Consider the following 26,588-nt stretch of genomic DNA (forward strand, 5'->3'; position numbering starts at 1 on the left):
ACCACTAGGGGGCGATCGCAAGAAGGTCCTCAATGAATGGGACTGAATAGAGCTAAACGGCTAAAACCTCAAATTAAAAATACTATTTAAGTACATGTCCAGAATATGAATTTAATATTGGAGAGTAGAATAAAGTATTTCGCACAAAACTCAAAGAAAACACACCTGCATGTTGTTAATTTTATATAGTGAACGATTTTTGTACAACAGAGACGCTAGCATGTCTGCTAATATGTGATATGAGTCCTACTTGAATTTGAGTTTTAAATTTTTTTTTTAAAAAGACACAAACTGAACATAGCATAAAATACAGAACAGACAGAGGCAAACACATAACATGGGCTTACATAAACCCTTTAAAAATATATTTTAACAATTAAGGTAATTTTAACAAAATAATATCACATTCCAACTATATAACACAAAAAAACAAAAGCAGTGAATACAAAAATGTCACAATATATTAATCAAATTATCTTTCAAACGTCTTTTATAATGTTTCACAGACGAACATTTCTCTGCCAAATGGTTAAAACCCTTTCACAGATTTGTCCCCTGATATCTTACAGAAAATTGACACTAGAAACGAGAAATTTAAGAAGATGGAGATCTAAAGATTGACGAGTTGATTATTGATGAATTTCTGCATTTCTAATAAAGTAAATATATACATTTATGAATAGCTTTATCTGGGATATTTCCATGAATTTAATACATTTTATAAATAAATATACATATTTGACAAATATTAATATTATAAATAGAGAGAAACTGAAGCTTCTGAAATAGCGTAGCAGATTTGATCCATAAACTCATTTCTTTTTTTGTGATTTTGCTCAATTGATCTCGTTCTCTGATGGTCAGACCAATCCAGAAGACATTGTTAAGTGGGAACTCTCCTCTCTACAGACTCTTTGGTGAACACACACACATATAGCTATAAACACACACGTGTTTAGAGGTTTCTTATCGAAATCCTGCTTTAAATGATCAAAAATCAGCAAAATGCCGAAAGTAAAAGCTGAGAAGAAATCTCGACAACACCAGGAGGTGAAAAGTCAAGGTAGGAGCTGCTAAAAGTGGTTGTTTTAATCGTATTTATAATATAGATAGACAACCCTGCCTTGTGTCCGCCTGTATTTAACTTGTATTATATGGAACTCTAATAAGTAACTTACTAGTGTATCTTAAACTTACTTTATTTCAGTAATGTAGTTAAAAACGTGAATCTCATATATATATTATATAGATGTATTAAACACAGAGTGATCTAATTTAAGCGTGTTTTTTATTGTACATGATTATGAAGCTTACAGCCAATAAAAACTCAAAAATCAGTGTATCAAAAAATTAGAATATTATATAAGACCAATTGGTACTTTTGGCAGTGTGCCAAATCCTGCTGGAAAATGAAATCCTCATCTCAATTCCTGCACCTGCGTTAATGAACTGAATACAAGTCACCAGTAATTAAATTCTGTCATTTTCTCTTCATGTTTCAGGGATTATGTTTAACACTGGTATTGGGCAGCATATCCTGAAAAACCCTCTGGTGGTTAATGGTATTATTGAGAAGGTGGGTCTTTGTTAATTCTGATCTTATTAATGAATTCATGTTTGTTTATTATCTTCTGAAGAACAGATTATTTAATTTATAGATGTTTAGGGCATGTTTATGTGGAACAGTATCAGAACTGTGGGCTGATGTGATGCATGTACCTTTCAAATAAATCATCTCTCAGTGATAATACAAATACATTTTTAAAAAGTAGTATTTGGTGTTTATAAATTGTATCTAGTATTAATAATGTTATAATATATTAAATGCATATATGATAGGATGCTCATATGTAAGGTGTTTTATTGTATATTATTATTATTATTATTACTATTATTATTTTTCTCAGGCGGCTCTGAGACCTACAGATGTGGTTCTGGAAGTGGGACCTGGAACTGGTAACATGACGGTGAAGCTTCTGGAGAAAGCAAAAAAAGTAAATAATAATAAGTTCGGATAAAGTAGATTATATTTGATCAGCCCATGTAACACTGATCAGTTATTTTGGAGAATAACTGATTAAATGATAAAACTTGATCAGCATGACTATCAGAGGTGTTAAATGACAAAAACATAAAGTCTGGTGTAAAGATTCACTATTATATTTTTTCCATTTGATATAGTGAAGAAGAAATGTTTTTTTTATATATATATTTTCTTCCTAATTTCTTCCCCTCACAATCTATAGTAAAGTTGTAATAACATTGATATAAACGCAGTGTTTATTTATTTATGTAGGTAGTAGCGTGTGAGTTGGACACCAGGCTCGTGGCTGAACTGCAGAAAAGAGTGCAGTGCACGTAAATACCTGTTTTTATTCTTTACAATTATTCTGTGTTATTATTTTAATGTTGGTTAAATCTTTATTTTGCAGTAGAAACTCAGTTCTGTGTAAAATATCATTTACAGACCCCTGCAGTCCAAACTTCAGATCTTAATCGGAGACGTTCTGAAGACAGAACTGCCGTTCTTCGATGTCTGTGTAGCAAATTTACCATATCAGGTACAATATACAATTTTTTTACATTACATTTTAGTTAGTCCTCCAGTATTATTTTTTTTTTAGAAGTTATATTTTAGTTACATATGAGTATTGTAATATTTATTATTTTGCAGATTTCTTCACCTTTTGTCTTCAAGCTCCTCCTTCACAGACCTTCCTTCAGGTATGAATTTTAACATTTATTAAAATAAAAAAGCTCCCTATAATCAACCTGCACACTGATTAAAACAGAATTTCACATTATATGTTGTAGGAAAGGGTAGTGGAATTGTTGTTGTAATAACAGAATTAAAATTTCAGTACTGATATATGATAGAGTTCTTTTTTTTTTTTATAGGTCCTGTTTCTGTATGTTTTTAGTAAATTTTCTATTTTATTTAGTATATTAAGTTTTGTATACTTGTGTAACTCTGCTCTAGAGAATTACCTGAGCCTCATCACAAGCATTTCAGTTCACTTGTGTTCTAAAATGCAAATAACAATTAAATTGCATGCAAAAGCATTGAAATTTGGATGTCAATGAAAATAGAATATGAACAGTGTAAATATCCTACATAAATAAAATCTACATTTTTAAAGGTGCGCAGTGCTGATGTTCCAGAGGGAGTTTGCCATGCGTTTGGTGGCGAAGCCTGGAGAGAAACTCTACTGCAGACTCTCCATCAACACACAGCTACTGGCCAGAGTGGACCACATCATGAAGGTCAGTCAGCTTTACTATTTCAGACAAGACAGGACTTAAATACAGGATAGTTTGGGCAGCAGCACAGTGTAAAGTTGAGCTGCTGTTTTCAGTTGATTGATTTCTTGTTTGTTTTTAGGTCGGGAAAAACAACTTCAGGCCGCCTCCTAAAGTGGAATCCAGCGTCGTCAGGATAGAGCCAAAGAATCCGCCACCACCAATCAACTTTCAGGTACAGGAATCAGTTTTCAGAAAGATTTCAGAATAGGTGTGGGCGATATGGTTCTAAAATAATATCACGATATTTCAGGGTATTTTTGCGATAACGATATACTTCATTTCAGGAATATAGTATAAGAGTATAACTGTATAACCATAATGTGGCAAAATAAATAATATAGCATAAAATAATATAATTCAGCAAATAATATTGCAGAATATTTAGTGCATGCATATAAACTGCAAACTAAAACAATTATACAATAAATACACCTAAAGCTTCACAGTAAATAATAGACTACTTTTAAGACAGAACAGCCCTATTATCACAATATGGATTTTTAGTATCATGACACTTCTGTGTCACGATATATTGTATACGATATTATATTGCCCACCCCTATTTATATAATATATAGAATATATATATATAATTTATTATGAGGTATGCAGTATGGAGGATATGCTGGAGTGGATATGACCACAAGTACTGAGTATGTTTATCTGGGTTTTTTTTTTCTGTAGGAGTGGGACGGCCTTGTCAGGATTGCATTCGTCAGAAAGAACAAAACACTCAGTGCAGCGTTCAAGTAAGTACTTTATATTTTTACACCAACAATATTTGGTCCAGTTAAAACAGACTCTGGTTGGGTGCTCATTATGTTCATTGTTTGCTCACGTGTTTAGTTGTTACACTTGCAATTTTACTTCTGTGAAACCAAGTGAACTAACAAGAGAAATGAAGAAAAATAGCTCAGCTATATTTAAATAATAATAATAACTGTGCTTTATATCATGTGTTTGAAGGTCTACTGCTGTTGAGCAGCTTCTGGAGAAGAACTACAGAATTCATTGCTCTGTTCACAACGTAGTAAGTATAAACAAAATCTCAATTGTGTGTTTTCTCATTTTAACAACTTTTATCATGCACATCTTGTCATTAGGTCTAATTAAAATGTGATGCAAATTATAATTCTCACATTTCTATATTAATAGGAAGTTCCACAGGACTTCAGCATTGCTCAGAAGATTGAAGATGTTCTTCGGGAGGCGGAGTTTAATGAAAAGCGAGCGAGATCCATGGATATAGACGACTTCATGGTGTAAGTTAATATATGCAGTGATTTTGATAAGTGATCTCGATCTCTATCTGATGTTCTCCATCTTTATGACGTTTCTTTTTGTTCTATAGACTTCTTCATGCTTTCAACTCTGCTGGGATCCACTTCTCATAAATCCAGCGAAATAAAAACAGCTACAGTATATTTGGACTGAATATTGATGCAGTTTTTGAACTCTGCTTCATGAAGCTTCTCTGCGTTGTGTGTCTGAGTGACACCATGTTCTGGACAAGCTATGGAGAGGACCTGTCACCTAATTTTTGAACTGTTGGTGCTTTTCTGTGGATTTAAGAGAGAGATTTCACAGGAGGAGCCAAATCCATGAGAGTAATGTGAACTCTGGATGGATGTGAAGCACAGAAATGTACCAGAATCTGGATGTTTCTGGTAGATACAGATTTTATAAAGGACTTTCTGCAGATCTCAGCATCATGAACTACTTTAGATTACACCTTTTTTCCAATATAAATAATTCATTTAAAGTTGGGAGTAATTTTCAATGTTTCTTGTATAAAGTACCAGCAGAAAGTTGGTAACCTCTGCACAGTATGCTTCTCACTGTCTGCTGACCAGTATCATCATACAATTCTACAATTCTCCAGTAGGAAGTAAACAAAACTGTAATTCTCAAAAAAGCATTTTTTTTCTAAAGTTAAAAGAGCGCTGGATGTTAATCTACACAGATTTCCTTCCTGAAAACTGTTTATTTAGGTGAGTAAAGCGCTTCCTTTTATTTACAGTAAGCTTACATTACCAATATTTTGTCTAAGGGTCAGTTTTCAGTGAAGTTTCTCCAGCACTAAGGCTAGGTGTAGCAGCATTAGTCGCTAACCTTTAGTGCTAGACTGAGTGTTCTAGTAACCCAGGGCACTATCAGCTAGCGGTTCGTCCCACATATCTTGTTTTAACACAATAAATATGCATACTACAGTGCTAGCGCTGCAGTTAGTGGCTAATGCTAGGCTAATGCTGCTGCACCCAGCCTTAGTGCTGGAGAAACTTCAGTGGAGTGGCTTTACTGCTCTTTAATACCTGACTGGTAGAATATAATATAACATAAGGCGCATTGGTTTATACAAGATGCACTGTCAATTTTTGGGCGAATTAAATGATTTTAAGTGGTGCAACGCCTAAAATAAGAATCTCTGAACGCTTTGTTGTACTCTTGAGTTAATTTGTTTTATGTGTATCATAAGGACACAATATTTAGAGCAAATAAACGTCTTAACTCCTAAAAAGTGTATTCTCCTCTTTCAAAACACTCAAAAACCAAGCACATACCACACATGCTAAATGCCTTCTCTAATTTCCTGCTTGCTAAAGGTCTCCTCCCTGTCTTCAGTCTAAAGACTCTGTGGGCTGAGCCTGGTTCCTTAGAGTCTGCCTGCCTCTGTATTATTGCCTCACTCTGCTCTGGCCCTACAAAACAAGAAAAAAGCACATAAGAGCAGGTTAATGATGGTGTGATATATCTATATATATACGATGCAGAATAGTCCCCACCTCCCACAAAAATCACATCAGACTTGTCAAATCGATGTTTATTTCAACACCATTGACTTTAGTTGGTGCCAACAGTGAAATCTGTCAGCTGTAGGTGAGTGTTGTGACCTAAATACCTGTTAATAACCTCTTGTCCTAATTCTGTTTTGTTGTTTTTATTATTATTTTACAAATCTTGCTACTGGATGGTGTAGAATTTTGGAAGTATTAAATGTAGAAAGCAAACAGAGGAGTGCTTGTGCAACAGTTAAGTTTCAGAAATCAGAAAACACGGTTTGAGGAACAGAGAAGCGTTGTACAGCTGATCAAACACATCAGAGTCGGCACATCAGTAAAGAAAATGAAGAGAACTAAGAAAGATACAGTAAAACTAAAACAACCTTCACATTTGAGCCCATTTGAGACTTTCAATGACTGACTCCAGATCAGCTCAGCTCTACTTACTTATTTACTTCCACCCCTGCATAGCAGCAGCCTCCTTTTAAAACATACTAAACATAAAAATAAATTGTAAAAAATTAAACAGTGGGTCTAAATCAAACAAACACTATAAACAAAACAACAGAATGGACATGGACCCTCCAATGGGAGACGATAGATTAATAATACATGTTGTGTGTCTATGCAGCGCTGAAGGAGATCCACTGACAAACTCCATTAAAAAAAAACAGCGTTTAACATTTTTAAAGTGCAGATGGGTCTTGTATTCTCTTGTCATGCTGGTAATGGAGAACAGTGAACAGCAGGTATTAAATGCTCATGCATAGAATTGTAGAACTTCAAATGAAAAATGAACAAAAAGAAGTGGTAACAACCCCTAAAAAAAAAAAAAAGAGCGGACCAACAGCCATTTAGCTAAAATTTAAAAACTAAAAATAAATTAAATAAAAAGACAAATTAAAAGAAAATAAAAAAAATTTAAAGAACAAAAAATAAAAATAAAAACAAAATTCCCCAATACTCCCACCAGTGTTACTTCACTCGAATCACCAACTTCTCAGACAAAAAAAAAAAAAACACACAAATAAATTCACCTTCCTAAATCCTTTCCTGATGTGGAAATGTCCGTACAGCTGTCTTCCTGATCTGCCAGATATAGATTTATTCCAGAAACGTGAACGAGCTGAATGATCAGCGTCCAACTCAAAGCAGTTCATCAGAACACAAACGCAACCGAATGGTTTGAATATTGAGCAAAAATACAAAATTTAAAAATGAATTTCTGAAGAACTCCTCTGAACTCCGGTCATCCAGCACAGATCCTCCTCCTCCTCCTTGCTGCTGTTTGTTTCCTTGTTTTTTTCTGCAGAATTTGCTTCTTTGTAAAGCGCTAGGTGTCTAGCAGTCACATGCTGGCGCTGATGACCTCTGACCCCGGCCTATAGGGCGCGAGGTCTTTTGGGATTGATCTGCTTGCTGGCTTGCTCCTCTTCCTGCAGCGCTGAGCGGAAAGACCTCACTTTATCTGTGCAATGAAAGAAAACACAAGTTTTATTAAATTAAAATCAGAAAAACAAAAGTATAATATTATACAGTACTGATCACAAGTTTAGACACACTCTTCATTGTCACTTATTGTTTTTTTTTTGCATTTTATTATTATTTTTAGTAGAGTTAGGTTTTAGTGGAGTTCCTTTTACCTTTTATTTATTTTGTCTTTGTACTCATATAATTTTCGGTTAAACCGTTTAGCCTTTTTGTCTATTAATTTCATTCTATTATTTATTGTTTTACTTGTTTTAATTTTTATATTGATTATTTTAGCCTGTCCACTTTTTGATTACTAATTAAATCATATAACTTGCTTGTTTTTTTTTACAGTTTTACCATTTAATTTAGCTTGTTTTGTTTAAGAAGTTACTCATTTAGGTCACCTGATTAAATATTTGATTTTAACCTTTATTTTTAATTAATCAGTTCCTTTAAGATGTAAATGCTCCGCTGCTTTGAAAGTGAGGGTCACCCTCAATGTATTATCGATTGTTTTCATTTGCAATACATCATTATTACATTGCGTCAAATAAACCAATAAATCCATTATTCACCAATAAAACCATAATTCCTGGTATTTTTCTTATTTAGAAGTATTTTATCCTCTTCAGATGTGATATATCAGAGAACTGTCTTGTGATAAATCGAATAACTATGCAACTATGGTGATAATATCGTATTATGAGATGCCCTGTGATTCCCAAGTAAAAGTACTGATAGAATCACCTCTGAGCTCAATCAGAATCTCAATCTTTTGATCCAGGATCTGCTCAAGCTGGGAAGAGTAAGTGTCTACATCATAATCCACCTCCTCCGTCATCTCCAGGAGAACCTTCTCGTCCTCCAACCACCTGATCGACTCCTATAAATGAAAAATTAAAGAACAATTGATTAAATATAACATATGAAAGTATCAATCAGCTCACAGAGAACACATCTGTACTGAAAATCAATTATTTATTCCCCTACAGATTAAAGCAGGTATATTACGTCCCTGTCAAACATGAAAAAGGTGACATAATATACTTCTTTCCTATTATACCTTTTTCCCAAACCCGTGCACTTTCTGCCCGCCGCGACTCTCCTCATAATGAGCCTGATTTAAACCCCAATTTTTTTTTATTATTTATTTTTTTTTTTTTTTTACAAGTAGAGCAAAACCTGTTCAGAATTATGTTAATAGCATTAAAAAAATAGCATTAAAAAAACACTTATAGAAAAAAGAAAAAAACTATTTGAGCCCGACTTGGCCCAAATTGGCCCGAGTTCAGGCTCAGGCAGAGAATCTAAACTCTAGCTTTGCCACATTTATGCAAATATACTGTTTCTGGGCACACCTCCACCAATCACATGTTAATGCTGAAGGTCTACCACATGTGAAAATGATAGAAAACAGAGGCACTATCCAACCCAATATTATTTTGACCTCGAGTAGGACCCATGTTCTTGGTAAAATAAATGTTAAAAAAAATATAATTATAAATTAATTTCTGAAAAAAAAAAAAATAATAATAATAATAAATAAATAAATAAAAAATCTGCATTAATTCAACCAGGTATGTTATATTTGCATGAAATGTAAGCGCACAGTGTAGCACAGGCTGTCAGTCACCTGAAACACTGCCCTGTGATCCTCCAGGACCTGCTCCTCCATCTCCACCAGTTGGGACACGGCCTCGTGGAAGGTAAAGAGCTGAGGGGACACTTCCTCTTCCTTTAAAACAAGACATGATTTTTGTAGCAATGAACTTACTTACTTACTGTGTGCACATTTAATATTATTCCAGCACTGGCTACCATTCTACTGTTATGTACTTTTTTTATCTTTAGACAGGATCATTTATCACAACAGAAACTGATGCAACTGTAAGCCAGATGTTTGCAACCCTGGTCTTTTAACTTCCACACGATACTGCTGTGCTGAAAACTAGGCCAGGCCAGTATATCTGCATTCCCAGCACTTAAAGGCTACAGAGAGGCTCCCTCCTTACGTTCTGTTCACACAGCAGCTTCAGGTCGTCTCTCTGAGGCGAGTTGCTGAGCTCCCACTCCTCATCCATGATGTCCAGTTGGTTGATAGCGTTCATGTTGGGTCGAACCCCTTCTGCCACAGCATTCGGGTCCACAGTCAGTTCCTTCACTCTGTGGGAACAGAAACAAGAGAGTAAATTTATATCTACTGCACCATGTTCTGCACGGAACACATTAATGTGAAGGACACCATGCACAGGAAATAGTCTAAAAGGGTGTTTTCACACCAGCACTATTTGATCCAGTTAAAAACGGACTCTGGTTCTTTTGCACTTTTGTTGCGGTTTGTTTCTGCAGGTGTAAAAGCAGTAATTACACTCAAATGCAAACTAAAACAACCGCAATGTGACCCTACTGAGAGGAGGTGGCTTGGGTCTGGTCTCAAACGCACTCTGGAGCACTTCGTTTTTGTCGCGAAAGTGATCCGACCTCGATCCGACCAGTATATCAAATATACTCATGTTTGAGCTAAATGGCTTTTCAGGTGCAGTTTAACCTGATTTATTCCTCAGATAATAACTACAGCTATTAACTAACTAATGTCATCTCTGTGCTGCTTCATTCTAAGCTATTTTCACACTGAATGCAGTACTTATATGCAGTGCTTGCTGCTCACGTCTGCACAAATTTTCTGTGTTTAGTGTTTTAAACTGCACAAATATACAGACAGTACCAGTCAGAAATTTGGACACACCTCATTTCATTCAGTGTGTTATCTTTATTTTTTATTTTTAAACTTGTAACGTTTAATATAAAAAACTTAGAACATGTTTCATAATTGAGATTATTCAAAGTAGCAACGTTTAGCTTTTAATGATAGATTTGCACATTTTTGGTATTTTCTTAGTATCTTCATGAGGGAGAGTCACCTATAATAGTTTTTAGTTTCTTATAGGAGTTCCTGGAGGTGCTGAACAATAGATGGTGAAACAAAATGCAGGTGTGAAAACTTCAACATACCCTGACAGTTTTCTACTCCTATATTTCTCAGATATAAATACCTTTAATACAGTGATTGCTTCATTTAGTTAATGTATCTTGACTGCTTATGATGTCATTTAATGTTGCCCTGGTACCCCACAGTGGTTTTATTACATTAAAGGACAAAAGGTTAGACCAGCAGTGCACCCATGCTTCCAGAGATCAACCACCCTGCACCACGTGCCTCCACACCCGATCTTACAGATCTTACAGTCTCTAACTGCAGGAGTTCCTCAGACTCTTCAGGAGCATCACAATAGTACAGCCAGGCGTTTCACATCAGGGCTAAACTAGGAGTGGGCAGAATGTTAAAAAAAAAAGTCAATATTTTTATTTTCTAATGTTTAAAAAAAAAAAAACTGTCCAATTCAGTAAAAAAAATCCTGTAATTTTTCTTTATTCCACCTCTGTCCACATGCTTCTCTCACTTTATATGTCTGTTCTATACCTACGAGCTTCTCAACATATGCACACAAACAACGAGATGTATAGTGTCAAAGTATAACTACTTTACTATCGTAATAAAGTACTAAAATACTGTATCTGTATTCACTGGAGTATTATTTTTCACTACTTCACTACTGTACTTAAGTACTAAAATGATGTATCTGTAACTACTGGAGTATTTCTTTTACTTCACTACTGTACTTAATAATAAAATGCTGTATCTGTATCTACTGGAGTATTATTTGTACTACTTCACTACTATACTTAAGTACTAAAATGTTGGATCTGTATCTACTGGAGTATTATTTTTACTTCACTACTGTACTTAAGTACTAAAATGCTGTATCTGTTCACTACTGTACTTAAGCACTTAAGTAGTGAAATAGTAAAAATAATACTCCAGTAGATACAGATACAGCATTTTTGTACTTAAGTACTAAATTGCTAAGTACTAAAGGCTTATCTACTGATCTGCTGAACCATTTCTTTAAATACGATACCCCCAGTATCTTCAGAAAAGCTTACTTCTGCAGAATTTGAGATAACAGACTATCTTTAGGCCAGGCTTAGCTGGAACAAAAGTGTGCAGGATATTAGATCTCTAAGAGAGGATCCTCTAAGAGGAGGAAAGTTAAGCATTTTCAGGTTAGATTGGATGGTTTTCTGACACAAAAAAGGAGAGGAAGCAATCACAACGACAACAGCACTGAAAAGGCACAACACGCATGCCCAGGGTTAAAATGAAATGAATTAAAAAAAGATTAAAATAGGTAAAGAGCCAATGAATACTATTAATTTAAGCACAGCACTCAAAATAAGAGGTAAAGAAGCAGCATTTGCTCCTGCACTAGAACGCACTGTGCCTGCTCAGGTTACAGACTGTGGGTTATATCTAAGTGCACAGCACTGCATCAGGGTGAACATATTTTCTCATGCATCTTATCATGGGTCAAAAAACAGCCAACAGGATGCAACCAGAGAGTGAATGGCATGAGTGTGCCTGTGAGGCGGGTTGGAAGCTGGATTAGTAGGCTTGTGCTCATACTCATAGGTGGGGGAAAGCTCAGATCGACTTCCTCCCCCCTGAGAGAACGGGATGTCTGAAGGACTAATCCCAAACTCCTTTACCCTGGAGAATCCAGGAAGAAGCAAGAAAGACAGACAGGCAAAGACAGAGAAAGAGGAGAAAGAGCAGAAGTCAGGAATCAATTATAAGTCAATAATAACATAGTAAATGCAACCCCAAATCCAAAAAAGTTGGCTTGCTGCGCAAAATAAAAATAAATGTACTGCATTTTTTACACTATAAGGCACAATCCAGAATAATGTTTATTTTCTGGTGTATTTTATACAGAAGGTGCATCGGATTATAAGACCCGCTGTCGATTTTAAGAAAATTAAAGGATTTAAGGTGCGCCTTATAGTCCAAAAAAAAAAAAAAGTAAATAAAATCAGGATAAAATGATTAATAAATCTCATAGACCCATATTTTATTCACAATTGAATCTAGACTATTGGGCGCACTTAAAATCTTTAAATTTACCCCCAAAAAAATGACAGTGCATCTTATAATGTATATATTTTACGAGTCAGGTATTTATATTAAGGAGAAGTAAAGTCACTGTGTTGAAGTACAGCGTTATAAGGGTGAGTTTTCAGTGAAGTTTCTCCAGCACTAAGGCTGGAGCAGTATTAGAATTAGCTGCCAACCGTGTTAAGCGCTAGCTCTTTTGCTGTTTAGAGGAAAGTATATCAAACTGTAGTCTGCCTGTTTACCGTGTTAAAACAAGCTATTGGTGGGATTAACCGCTAGCTGATAGCGCTCGGTGTTACCAGAACACTCACACTGTCAGGCAGCATTTACTAGCGCTAACTACTGATAATGATGCTAAAATACTGGAAATTTAAGTTTTCTGTAAATAAACAGAAGCGTTTTACGCACACAAATAAATAGCAAATAATTTTCAGGAGAGAAATCTGTGTAGATTAACATCCAGGGCTAGTTTGACTTCGAAAGAAAAATATGATAGTGCGCCTTATAGTCCGTAAAATACAGTACATTTTACATAAAATCCCAACTTTGTTGAAAATGGGGTTGGATTTAAATGAAAGATTAAAACATTGAAAACTAGTTCTGAACCATTCCACACATAAAAATGCATGATGTGCTCTTCAGCACAGAAATGATCTCAGCCAGAATTTAACAAGGAAAACCTGCAAACAACATATAAAAAACAATTGATTGCACTAAAGAAGCATCTGAGGTCATACCTGTTAGCATATCGTAGTGTATTCAATGTGTTTTCACAGGAAGCCATTCCAGGAGAGATGGTGGCAATCTAAAGAGGAAAACCAAAGCCTTAATCATTATAAAGCTGAAATGCACCATCAGCAATCATTTGCATTAATGAACAGGTCAGGTTTTCCTGAATAAAGTGCTGTGTGGAACAGGAAGTGGTTATTTACCATGCAAGTCCTGGAGTTCTCCCCAATGAATGAGTCTCTGAGCACCTGCGTGAGTTTACTGGCTCTGAACGGTGTGTGGGGTTTGTTCCGCCCCAGGGCTCTGATGCACTCCTGATAAAGAGAAGATACTGGTCATTTAAAATAAAGAGGATTTCCCAAAAGTAAGGAGGAATACATGGTGTGGACAGAAGTATTGGGACACATGCTTTTTCATTATTTTACAGAAACTAGGAGTAATAAAAAAAGAGAGAGCTTATCCTTGTCTTTGATTCACTTTATTGTCCAGTGAAGACTTTTTACTAACTATTTAATAATAATTTTTCTTTTAATTATTGAATATTAATAATATAATAATATTTAAAACTGCCTAATCATCTTCTCATGATGCTGCATGACCTCCTGTGGTAAAATCTCCTACAGCCCTCAGCTGATCAGATAGTTTTAATCTAAACATTTAGGATAATGGTTTAAATGTCAAAAGCGTGAATTTGTTATACCTATAATCAAAATATTTGTTATAGTTTAACGAAATAACGGCTATTTTCACTGAACTAATCTCCACCATTCAGGGCACATCCTTAAAAGTTGAGACTTTTACTACAATATTAAGTTTACTTCTTAATAATGAAGGATACAGGCTATAAATAATGCATAGATGTTTTGTCTTATTTTTGGAGATATTATTTTTTTTGTATGCATTTTAGTCAGCAAAATAGCTAAATTCTATAAAGATAGCTAGAAAATAAGAGTAATGGAAGCTTAAAGCCAGCATTGCGTAAAACTGCATTATGCTGTTAATCTCTCAATGCCATTACATTTGTCAGTATTCATTTACATTACTATATCAATATTTTATTCCATCCCTAGTTGTAAGATACTAAAATTAGAGGCACTCAGTTTAAACTATCCTAACTTTAAGTCACTTTGAGCCAATCTGCCCTTCAAACCTTTTCCCTCACCAACTCTGTATGTACCTCCACTCTTCACTGCGGTCTCACTGACCTTTAGTGCAAGCAGACTCTTGTTGATTTCGGCTCCCTCCAGACGTGTTTGCCGATCAGCGCTGGATGTGTCGGCCCCGCGCTCGTTTCCTGCCAGGTCAATGAGCGAGAACTTGCCGTGCATCTTTGCCTTTCGTCTTAGAATGATTTGGAAGACAGCGTGGCTCCGGGACGAGTGAGCATTAGCAGAAGTCTGGCCTGATGTTCTGAGAAAGCAGAGGAGTAGATTAATATTACAAAACAGAAAAACTGAACAGGAGATTTTACTATTTCAAATCTTCCAAAAAAAACTAAGAATATAGTATATTTAATGCGTGCATATGAACTGCAAACTGCAAAAAGAATAACAGTAAATCATATGCTGCTTTTAATCCAGAATACTGACTTTTTAAATCCTAATCCCAATATATATTGTGTGTACAATACTCAGGGCCCTATGAAATCCACTGTATTTTTTGCCAAATCTTGTTTTATTTCTTTCATTTTTATCATTACATTTTGTATTATTAGTTTTTATTAATGGTGTCAGGCGATTAAAAAAGTATCCAATTAATTACATGCTTTGTGATAATTATCTAAACTAATCATATTAAGAGCTTAAGAGATGAAAGAATTTAGACATTTGACCATATTTTAATCAAAAGTTTACATCAAAATAAAATAGTTAAATAGTTAAAATATAAAAAAAAAAAAAAATATTATCTGCCCTGGGGCTTTTAATTTGAAGTAAAAATTGGCAGATCAGCCCATCAGCTTCCCGGTGATGCTAACAGCTAACTGGCTATGTTAGCCGCTAAATATGAAATAGCTCCTTACTTAATATAAATCTCACCTAAAGTGTTTGGTACATTGTGTACAAACAATAAACAATAGTTCCAAGATTTACCTGCAGCTGTTCCCAACCTCAATGAGCTTGAGGACATCTTCAGTGCATTTGACCTCCCTCTCCTGCAGCCCAACCACCTGTACCTGCTGCTTCCCGTCCTCCAGCACTCGCAGCTTCGCCTTACAATTCAGCAGATCAAACACCTGGAGACCAAAACCAACACAAGCTAACTAACAAACCTGTTTGTCTACATTGCAATAATATTATCAATGTTAATAGTGTGAAACTTTGTAATGTGAAAATCTATAAATTAATGCATCAAAAAAAATTATAATAAAAAAAAAATTATATATATATATATATATATATAAATAAAAATACCTTCCCACTGTAGATTTCAAAGAAGGTTGCGTAGACTTGAAGCTCCAGCTTCTTGTAGTTGGGTTTCTTCAGCATGAGGAAAACATCCCGAGCTATAAGTGGAACAGAGCAAGTGAAAGGGTTTAATTAGGAGGACAGAAGAATCACAGGTTTAAAATGCTCCAGCTGCACAATCTCACAAATAAAAGGGTACCAGCTAATGCGTAGATTCCTTTCGAACAATCCTGATTCTTTCCAGAAAAATCTCCACCCATAGTCTGAAAAATAATATTAAAAAAAATAAGATAAACCAACACCATCTGAATTATTGTATTCCAAAGTATGAGTGCATCAGAAATGGGCAAATGCAGCTTAATATTAGCCTGACTATAAACAACAGGTCAATAATAGTTCCATATTGTATTGTATGCAATAATAACCCCCTAATTATTACATCATTGTAATATTTTTTTTTTTTTTGGCTGTTTTAGGATTTTTTTTAAAGAAAAATTCACACTGTTCTCATAAATTGCCATTATATATCTACTTAAGACAGATTATATCTGTCCATCATCATTTACTTTACTTTAATCCTCGATATATGGAGATATTTAGAGTGTATTATTATTACTAATATCATGACATTCTGGATCATTCATTGACTTCTGTTATAAATCTGATAAAATTCTTGTATTTTTTTTTATATCTTAGTTAGGGGTATTGCTTACCATATCATATGCAAGAGTAAAATTTTATTTTCATTTTGTTGCAGTAGTATATTTTTTAAATATATATATTTTTTTAATTCAGTGTTTTTTATAATATCGCCAAGAGTAGCGTTATTGCAAAATAAAAAAAAATAAATATTGTGATATTATTTGAGAGCCATATTTCGCTCATTCCTAGTCAACAACAATAAATGCTATGTAGAAATTATACAATAATAATGATATTATTTCCTCACATGCGTTTTTCCACTGCCAGTTTGGCCATAGGCAAAGCATGTGGCCATTCCTCTCTCAAAGATAGTTTCCACCAGGGGCCTCGCTGTAAACCTGCACACACAACAATAGTCCATACATTATAATGCAGTTTATTATCTACAACTTATAAACTTATAAAACACAATTTATGAATAAAGTAAAGAAGAAAAAAGAAAGGTCACCTATAAACCATTTCATTCGTCGTGCTGTCGTCAAAGGCATAATCAAAGCGAAACGTTTGGTTCTCTAGGAATCGGGTCAGGTCCACTTTCTGCTTAGGCTCGTGGACCATGACCACGTCTTTACTGGGGATGGTGATCACATCCAGCTCCTTTGCTGTGAGTTCTACAACATAATAATACATGTGATAACAGATAAACCATAGCACGCGTGATCACACATGGGATCACATGTTTAGAGAAAAAGGTAATCTTTACCTTTTTTGTTGAGAGGACGTTTCCTCACACAAACACATATCCGGTGTTCTTCAATCTGACAATATTACATAAAAAAACAGGTTTGTTTAAACACAAGTTGTCAATTCAGGGACAAAATATAGATATTATATCAGTTTCCAGTTGCAAGAAATTGGTGCTAGCGCATCTCAAAAATGTTGAATATTATTGAAAAGTTATTTAATTTCAGTAATTCAGTTGAAAATTTTAATCTCATATATTATACAGCTTTATTACACACAGAGTGATCTATTTAAATTGTTAATTTTTTTATTGTTGATTATTGATTATGGCTTACGGACAATGAAAATCCCCCCCCAAAAAATCAGTGTCTTAGAAAACTAAAATATAATAAAGACCAATTGGTACTTTTGTAACAGTGTGGGCAGTGTGCCAAGTCCTGCTGGAAAATGAAATCTGCATCTCCATAAAAGTTTTCCAGATGCACTAGTACAGAACACCAAATTTTGTAAATGAAATAAGCATTTCAAACTTTGCACTTTACATGGCCCAGCTCATATATTACACCAAAAATACTAAGTTTAGTGTATCTGTACTTTAATTTAATTTAATACTCACCAAATCTGCTGTGGTCAGCGGCCTGTAGTCCAAGCTCGCTCTGAAGTCTCTAATCATCTGCAGTATTTCGTAGTTAGGGACTGTCGTGTCAACTTCCTTTAACACAGAATTCACGCATCATTTATATAATAAGCAGGGAGATTTACCCGTCATGCTATTCAAATGAGTGAGGAAAAAAAACAGTTTTTCACTAAAGCATGATCAGCAGACAGTAGTGCTGTGAGATATGATAATAAATATCATCTCTATCATTTCTACAGTAATTTCATCAATTATTCATGCAAATATATCAAGTAGGCTTCAATGAAATGTATTGGCGTGGTCACTTTGCATAAACTCGGTTTATATAAGTGATAATAAAGTAATCTTCACAAAAATCTTTATAATGTGTTTTTTTGCGACGTGACGCTGCTTTACGTTATTAAACTCATGAGAGCTGAACAATGGAGACGCATTGTTCTTTTAAAAGAATTATCTACTGCATCTACCTCATCTGTTTTTTTATTTTATATACATATATTGCTGCACTAAAAGGTAGTAATTCTCATTTGTGAAAGTTGGGTTTAATGTCAGTTTGAAATAAAGTTGGAAAAAAAGTAAGCAATTATATTATTTTTTGTCATATTTTTCAAAGAATAACTGAAAACATACTTAAATATGATATATCATGATATATATTGTTATTGTGATATAAATGTAATATATATTTTTCCCATATCGCCCAGCACTAACTGACAGTGTGAGAAGTTACACTAACCTGTGCTCTCTTCTCCCTCAGCTCCTGCTGCTGCAGTCTCCGCCTCTCTCTCTTCTCCTGCAGTTTTTCCACCTCCTTCACACAGTTGGACTTCCTCCTCGCTGCCAAACATGCATGAAAACACGGTCAGACAATCCTTACTCAACAAAAGCATCGGTCACTTCCTCTGAGAGAGAGAGAAAGAGAGAGAGAGAGAGAGAGAATCTCTTCCTCTTCTTATCATCATCTCCCACTCTATGCATTTTAAAGAGAGACAGGAGGACTGCATGCATTCTCTTAGAGGCCGGGTTGAGAGCCTGCGGCAGGTGGCACTCGTCTTAAAAGCCTGTTTCTCTCCTTCACAGCCACTCGCTTTTGTCCAGCATCTGACTGCCATTGAATAGTCAGTTTAATCAGATGATCGGCACAATGATCTACTAACATCCCAGTCATTTAAGACTCAAACAAACAGCCAAACACAAGACAAGAGTGGAGCAGGTGATGTAATTCAGTACAGTCCTCCACTCCCTCAGCTTAAAGCAGCCAGAAGTGAATCATACCTCTGATTTTAAAAGAACAGCTTCACTGAGCATATAGAAAAATATTTTAGACCTTCTGTTTTCCTAAACTCTTTTTCTATCCTCCTTTCACCCTGTTCTGCAGTGGTCAGGACTACACAGGACAACCACAGAGCAGCTATTATTTGGGTGGTGGGTCTTTCTCAGCACTGCACAGACACTGACTACAACACAGTTTTCCTTGCGTTCTATAAACTCACAATAGCAAGAGCATTAAATAACAGAGACATCCGCAGTACAGCACAAAACAGACATATATCAATCAATAAAAGTAAAAATACAATAAATAACAAACCTTAAACAGACATAGGTACAACATATAAACCTAAAAATGCTCCTTCATAGACTTTTTTACTCATAACAGGCATGTTATAGCGTTGGACTGAAGGGAGAAACTCAAACTTTTATAAGAAAGATGGATCAGGTCAAAAATGCTTGCAGTGGCTTTTCTAGATAACGCTCTATTATAAAGAATATCTACTGATTTTGGTGCCAACTCTGTCTCTCTCTCTCACTCACTCTGTCTCTCTCTTTCTCGCTGTCTTTCTCACTCACTTTCTCTCTCCCTCTTTCTCTCTGTCTTACTCACTCGCTCTGTCTTTCCCTCTCTTACTAACTCACGCTGTCTCATTTGCTCATCCTCTCCCTTTCTCGCTGTCTTTCTCTCTCGCTTTCTTTTCTCCCTCTCTCTTGCTATCTCGTGCTGTCTTTCTCGCTCACTCCCTCTCTTTCTCTCTTGCTCTGTCTGTAATTCATGCTGTCTTTCTTTCACTCACTCTTTCACTAAATCGTGCTGTCTTTCTCTTACTCACTACCCGTGCAACAACAACAAAAAAAAGAATCATGATTATAATTCATGTTTAAGTGATTGAGACCACTAATATAATTCAATTTAGCCAATGTAATGTTATTCCTTATGGAAACTCAAATATAAAAACCATCAAAAATGCAGAAACAGCTATGTCTCAGTATCCATTATTCAGCGAAATCCCTTTAGACACCCCAATCTCTGAAATTATTTAATAGTAACCACAATTGTAGTAAAAAAAAAGCAGTAAAAATAATTATAGTAGACACAACAGAATTTTTACAAAATACTAAATTGCCGCCATTCAAAACAAAATATTATTATACAGTAAAAAACATGGTGGAAGGTTTACACCCTTAAGATTTAAGACACTGACATTTGTGCGCTGACTTAAGCCCAGTTTAAGGCAGGAGCCAGACCAACATAAGCTCCACAAATTCAAAGCAAGAGGATTAATCAATGCCGGAGCCAGGTCAGTAACTGCTCTAAAGAAACTTCACTCTTTACAGAGGCTCTGCTATAAATCACCCCCCGCTAGGAGGAAGCTCAATGATTACATACAAACAAGAATTAATTCCACAGTAAAAAGGGGGATGTTTTCTGCTTTACTAAAGGATTAAAGAACACAGCTGCGGAATTTGTTTCTACAGAGAGTGGCATGAGCATCCATACATGATGAATATAATATGCAATATTGCATGTCATGTATTTGCAATTAAGCTGCATTTAACTTATGTCCGATAAGATTTTTTTATTATTATTAGATAGTATTAGAAAGTACTGCTCGTCACAAAAACACTACTGTTGGGTCGCAACAGGATACATCCTCTGCAGGAGGCAGTCACTGGACCATAACTACCTCCTGTGGTAAACAGTGAAGTGCTGTTTGGCTAAATGTGTGATTACCGTTCTGCTGCTGCTGCTGGCTCTGCTGTGTTTGGGTCTGTATAGGTTGGGCTGGTTGCTGGGCAGGTGGAGGGGGGGCAGACTCTGGCTGCTGCTGCTGCTGCTGCTGCTGTTGGCCTGGCCGAAGCCGGGTTGAGCCAACTAACAGTAAAACACAACAAAACAATATTGTTCAATCCAAAAACACCCTGCTCAGCAATATAATACAAATAAAATCTCAATCTGAATTCAACACACAAGAGCAAACGTACCTCTATTGTCTCTGGTCGGTACTTCAGCCCTTCCAGGAGCAATGGTTCTACGATTCTGCACAGTAGTAAGAGGGTACATCAAAATAAGTCAGGACAGTTAAATATCTTTTCAAATAAAATACATCAAACACAGAGTATTTTTGATTTTATGTCAAGCGACTTCAAATGATAAACCTGTATAAGTCAATAGATCCAGAAATTTCGGAGAAGAGGAGTAGGAATGGAGAGAAGGAGCTGAAATTGGAGAAATGGGAGAGCTGACTGATTTTAACAAATTTTAACATGTTGACTACTAATAAACTGAGCCAATCACAACGCTCATTTTCAGCTCCCCTAATACTGCCTAGCCAATCACAGCTGCTGCAAACAGCATATATATGGTCATCCTGTTGAATTTGAATGTTTAAACAAAGAAAATACTACATTTTTTAAATGATGTAAAATATTTGCCAATCAAATAAAAGTGGAGGCCTTGTGTTAAATATTTAATTTAATTTTATTTATCTCTTTTTATTTGTTCAAAATAAATGGAAAATATAAATAAATTAATAAGTAATTATTTGATTTAAAAATGTGTGCTCAGGTGCTTTGTGGGTGTGGCCACAGTGATGTCACTCCAAAATCTTTAAAACATTTCCTGGGTAGGATATAGGAGGCAATCCTATACTGAGTCTGGAATCTTATACCAACCTTAGGCATCTTGTTGACTTTTACAGAACTTGGCGTGGGAGGGGGTGGAGTTATAGGGCTCAAGGAAATCTCCTCCTCTGGAGCAACATCTGGGTTCAGCGAAAATATACATTCCAAATCAATCTATTCAACAAAAAAAACACAAACACATATCAAATTAGCATGTGCTAAAAGAGAAAATATACGTGACCACATTGGCCCTTTTCACTATTGATCCTATAGACCTATCTATATAATATTTACTGAATTAACTACATCAAAAACATATAATTAGAAAGCAGATCACAATGTTTAAAAGAATCTGATTAATACTGATAAAAAGTACCTAAAAAAAGGAAAAGTACCCTACGCAAGGTAATTTTTTTTTGATGACAAGCTGGTCTTGAGTCGGATTTTTATATTGTATATATTGCTAATATACTGCTAAAATACATTTGCAATTAGGCAAAATGTAAGGAGTAAAAATAAAATTCATGGAATATATTTTATAATTTAAGAAAAGTGTACACACAAACACACAGAAACTAAAAGTGCAAATTTATTTTGCTTTTTTTGTATTTTCTAATTCTGTGCATTTCCATTTTATCCCTCAATTCTGTGCCTGTTTTCTTTGCATTAGGGAAATCATAGGAACCTAGATTTAGTCTCACAAATGAAAATGTACAGAACAGGAGCTGAATTTCCTCAGTGCTGGGTTACCGCACAGTTTTGTGCTTTTCATACTTCATACATACACCTGATTCAACTCAACTCAACTCAACTGTTAATTACCAGGTTTAGTTGATCTGTTGGAGCAGGATAATCATAATAATAAACTGTGCAGCAGGGAAGCAGTCTAACCCCAGGTATGGGGCACTGAGCAGAGTTTTATACAGTGCAGCTAGCTTGGCACTGTTGTTCCATACATTATTTATAGTGTTGTAAGCTTACGTAAGACTGTTGGGCTTACCTCTTTTCCTTTTGTGTCTCCATTTTCTATCCATTCCACAGTAACACTTTCATTGTCTTCGTTTAAAGACGTCACCATGGCCTGATGTATTCGCCCTGCAATAAAGCAAAAATAATATTTTTGAGATGTTGATTAGAGCTCTGGAAAATGCTGAAAGGTTTGAAAGGTTGAAGAAATCTCATTGCAGCCTTTATGAAATGTGTGAAATGTGTGAAATCTGTGCACTTTAGCAGGTTTTTCTCCTTCAGAGAGAGAACCCTGAGACCTGGTTTAGCCAAGCAAGAGGTGAGAGACACAAAGCTCCTTTTTGCAGGACATTTCTCAAGTTGTAGTACTCAGTGCTGCAACGTCTCGGAGGAGAACAGAGCAGAAACAGCTATGTCTCAGTATCCATTATTCAGCGAAATCCCTTTAGACACCCCAATCTCTGAAATTATTTAATAGTAACCACAACAGTAATGTACCCAGTGCGACAGCGGCTTAAAACAAGAGCCAACAGCATATTTCAACTTTATCCAGTAGCATAAAGCCTACAGGCTAGGGAAAAAAAATTATATATATATATATATATATATCTTTATGTCAGTTTACAATGTAATCCAGTATACTTATACATGTAGGAAATGTAGGAAAGTAGGAAATGTTTAGGGTAATAACTAAATAATACATTATAAAAGAACCCAATGTTGTAACGGTCTGTGTATTCAGACTAAACCACCATAGATATGGTGTAGATGGTTTAGTTCAAGTGCTTTAACAGTGTTTTAATATTTTCCATGTCTATATATATAAATTATATATATATATATAAATTATATATATATATATATATATATATATATATATATATATATATATATATATATAAATTAATGCTGGTTAGAAACTAATCCCTTACAGAATTTTACAATTTTACTGGTTGGAATAAAGCACACATTTCTCTGGTTTTAAACAAGCACTGGAAAGCACATTCAAAACCTAAAAAAAAAAGGTGTAGGTTAATGTACATAATTTAAGTTAAATTTAAGTTAAATACATGTATATTCAAAATGGTTAATTACACCAGTAGTTAATGTCACTTTTATCACAGTAATATAATACAGCTATTTTAATACAGTAATGCTGATATAATTTGAAATGAGTTCAAACTAAAGTTAAACAGAAATCTCAGCAATGAGGTACTGAAAACAGACCTGGCACAAAGAAACCTAACAGGACATCCCTAGAAAATATATTTATGGTTAAATTGGTTGAATCTGTGATCTCTCCAACATTAAAAGATGACTCTAAAGGTTTATTTCTTGTTTTAAACTGACTGGCGTTTAAAAACCATATAGTCACCAAAAAACAGGACAATACATCTCATACAGGAACTACACAAGAAGGAAGAGGGGGTGTTGAGATGAACACATCCGTTGTGTAATTGAGTTGACAAGGGCAGACAGAACAATGACAAAAGTCATTTTTAACCTCTAATGTTGGAATGTAAATGGATCTGATCCTGGTAAAAGCTGGTGTTTTTACATAAGAAGCAACAGCAATATACATTATTTAAACTGGGACAAGTTAGTTCATTCACCCACATCCCACACTGAGTAACACTTTATAGCAGAATGACTCACGAGTCGAAAAGACCAGGTCTGATCTTTGCAATATATTCAGTTTACAATGCTGTGCAGAGTAGCTGCTATCAGTAAAGCTTTAGCTTAAACCCACTGAAGTTTAGTCACATTATCTGAGTTAGACAGACAGACAGATACTATTGATCACAAAGGAAATTTAGGATTACTCAACTATATGTTAGTTCGACCATGGAGCCTAAAAAGATTTTACTACCCATTATATTATATTGTATTCCTGGCTTTATGTCCAATAACACAGTTGTTAATTTATCAAAACATTACTGAAAACAGTGAATAATAGATAGCTTGAGCCGTTTTAGCTGAAGAACCCATCCTTTAGCGGGTTAAACTATTAAGCTGGTTATAAAGTTTACAATATTGTCATTTTCAGGGATGCACCAATGTAGGAATTCTCGGCTGATGTGGATACCAAAACCAATATACATATTTATAACTTAAAGAGACTACACACCTCAATATAACATTAGAAATTAATCTAACATTTATGTACCTTTCATTTTAGCTTGCAACCAACTGTATAAAAACAAAAAAAAAAATAAAAGTTTGGTTTCACAATGATTTTGGTCTCACATTTATTAAGATAACTAGTTAACAAGTTAAATAAAACAATACATTTTTAGAAACTACTATAAATAATGATAATAATGACAAAAACTTTTAGCTTAGCTTTAACTGGTCTCCAGGATTTAACTAAGCAAATGATCTAAGGTTGCTACAGACATTTCTCCCAAAATCCAAATAAAAATGTTGCCATTTAGAGCATTTATTTGCAGAAAATGGGAAATGGCTCAAATACCAAAAAGATGCAGAGCTTTCAGACCTCAAATAATGCAAGGAAAACTAAAAAGTTCATATTCATAAAGTCTTAAGAGTTCAGCAATCAATACTTGGTGGAACAACCCTGGTTTTTAATCACAGTTTTTTTTCATGCATCTTGGCATCATGTTCTCCTCCACCAGTCTTACACACTGCTTTTGGATAACTTTATGCTGCTTTACTCCTGATGCAAAAATTCAAGCAGTTCAGTTTGGTGGTTTGATGGTTTGTGATCATCCATCTTCCTCTTGATTATATTCCAGAGGTTTTCAATTTAGTAAAATCAAAGAAACGTCATTTTTAAGTGCTTTCTTATTTTTTCCAGCACTATAAGTTACCTAACTGGCATTGTTTCTAAAAATACAGTAGTTAGCTAGCTAATCTAGCTAACATGGCTAACTCTAACTAACCCTAACTTAACTACATTAATCTACAGTATGCTGGCATTACTGAGGCATGACCACACTCTGCTCTGAAGGGGTTTTTAAGGGTTTTAGCTGCGGCTGAGAGCCGGGTGTGTGTTTGAGGAGAGCAGTATCAGGTGGGTTAGGTTCTGGGCTGGGTTAGGTTTCCGGTCCGCAGTGTCCGTTGCTGTGTTGTGTGTGTGTGTGTTGTGTATATGTAGGTCGTTCGCTGCCAGAGCAACGGAGCAGAGAGCCGCACCGGCTAACCGACAATATAGTAAGTTAGCTTAGCTAACCTAGCTAACCCAGCTAACTACCCTGTAAAGTCCGTTTAAATAAACGCGCTAGATTAGCATTAGCGCTAGAATTAGCACACAGCTATTTTAGCTTAGCCTAGCCGGCGCTGCGGCTAATCTAATCCAAGAAAGGCTGGAAAGTGTAGTGGTTAACTAGCTTACTTTAGTTATAGTGGGTTAGCCCGGCTAGCTCCCCTCACACAAACAGATAAATCCACTCACCGTCGCTGCGTTTTATTTCCACGTAAACGCCCACAACGATCCTGCCGAAATTCACCGCCATCGCTCCGCGAAAACCCGAGAATTTTACCTCAGTTTTTGTTTAAAATCTCCTCATTTACTCCGTATCGCTTCACCCGCGAGGCGGCGGCGGGAGGAATACAAGGAGCCAAGCGGCGTCTGCGCATGCGCAAGCCGCTCAACTTTGGTGACGATATATTTTTGAATCGGGTGGGAAGTTATGGAAGTGTATTTGTATTTTTTATTGTGTATTTTCTTGCTCTTTTTGAATTTATATATTTTTTAAACTTGAAGAGAAAGTAAAGTAAGGAAATTCTCCTTAAAGTCCAATCTATTTTGTTTATATTTTTATTTTTTATGACCACAAGGAGAGATTTGACTATAGTAAATGTAATAAGGATTGTAGATAAATGTTATATACACAGAACAAAGTTCGCTAAAAAGATACCCTCATTCTAACAACTTGTTTATTCAGACTTATATAATTATATACACTTACTGACTAATTTTCGACAAGTTAAAAAAAAGTAATAAATCCATAGATATTCTAAAGTTTTTATTTTAT

General features: G+C 35.2%; 2 protein-coding genes across 4 annotated transcripts; one reads left to right on the forward strand and one right to left on the reverse strand.

The window, feature by feature from the left end:
- The first annotated feature begins 905 nt into the window (after positions 1-905).
- On the forward strand, positions 906-5,821 carry dimt1l (DIM1 dimethyladenosine transferase 1-like (S. cerevisiae)). The gene is made up of 12 exons (XM_007229103.4): positions 906-1,063; positions 1,503-1,576; positions 1,908-1,994; positions 2,297-2,358; positions 2,468-2,561; positions 2,675-2,724; positions 3,141-3,264; positions 3,383-3,475; positions 3,988-4,052; positions 4,270-4,333; positions 4,459-4,565; positions 4,655-5,821. Exons 1-12 carry the CDS (start codon positions 1,006-1,008, stop codon positions 4,695-4,697), a joined length of 921 nt encoding a protein of 306 aa, XP_007229165.1. The 5' UTR covers positions 906-1,005; the 3' UTR covers positions 4,698-5,821.
- Positions 5,806-26,178, reverse strand: kif2a (kinesin family member 2a). Of its 3 annotated transcripts, XR_002650081.2 has the most exons (22): positions 26,006-26,178; positions 22,625-22,719; positions 21,676-21,798; positions 20,986-21,040; positions 20,735-20,875; positions 18,464-18,564; positions 17,707-17,802; positions 17,110-17,164; positions 16,855-17,017; positions 16,654-16,744; positions 15,904-15,967; positions 15,711-15,802; positions 15,390-15,532; positions 14,505-14,709; positions 13,503-13,613; positions 13,308-13,375; positions 12,082-12,165; positions 9,569-9,719; positions 9,190-9,291; positions 8,304-8,439; positions 7,121-7,551; positions 5,806-6,002 (listed from the first exon to the last, which is right to left on the reverse strand). XR_002650081.2 is itself a non-coding variant. In XM_022670567.2 (21 exons), the coding sequence occupies exons 1-21, from the start codon at positions 26,064-26,066 to the stop codon at positions 7,466-7,468; spliced, it is 2,223 nt and encodes a 740-aa protein (XP_022526288.2). In that variant the 5' UTR covers positions 26,067-26,178; the 3' UTR covers positions 6,110-7,465. The 3 variants fall into 3 exon arrangements, 2 of the variants coding, with proteins under 2 accessions (XP_022526288.2, XP_022526289.2); XM_022670567.2 differs by lacking the exon at positions 5,806-6,002 and having other exon boundaries at positions 6,110-7,551; XM_022670568.2 differs by lacking the exons at positions 5,806-6,002; positions 12,082-12,165 and having other exon boundaries at positions 6,110-7,551.
- Positions 26,179-26,588: the final 410 nt, after the last annotated feature.

This window comes from Astyanax mexicanus, chromosome 12, assembly GCF_023375975.1.
Source record: "Astyanax mexicanus isolate ESR-SI-001 chromosome 12, AstMex3_surface, whole genome shotgun sequence".
Classification (NCBI taxonomy): domain Eukaryota; kingdom Metazoa; phylum Chordata; class Actinopteri; order Characiformes; family Acestrorhamphidae; genus Astyanax; species Astyanax mexicanus.

Bases quoted from the DNA above. Each gene is read 5' to 3' on its own strand.
- kif2a (XM_022670567.2), bottom strand. From the start codon at position 26,066: ATGGCGGTGAATTTCGGCAGGATCGTTGTGGGCGTTTACGTGGAAATA. The intron at 17,165-17,706 runs GTGAGTATTAAA...TAATATTGTCAG, and splicing joins CGCTGACCACAGCAGATTTG to ATTGAAGAACACCGGATATG. The intron at 15,803-15,903 runs GTACCCTTTTAT...TTCCACTTATAG, and splicing joins AGGAATCTACGCATTAGCTG to CTCGGGATGTTTTCCTCATG.
- dimt1l (XM_007229103.4), top strand. From the start codon at position 1,006: ATGCCGAAAGTAAAAGCTGAGAAGAAATCTCGACAACACCAGGAGGTG. The intron at 4,053-4,269 runs GTAAGTACTTTA...ATGTGTTTGAAG, and splicing joins ACACTCAGTGCAGCGTTCAA to GTCTACTGCTGTTGAGCAGC. The intron at 4,566-4,654 runs GTAAGTTAATAT...TTTGTTCTATAG, and splicing joins GATATAGACGACTTCATGGT to ACTTCTTCATGCTTTCAACT.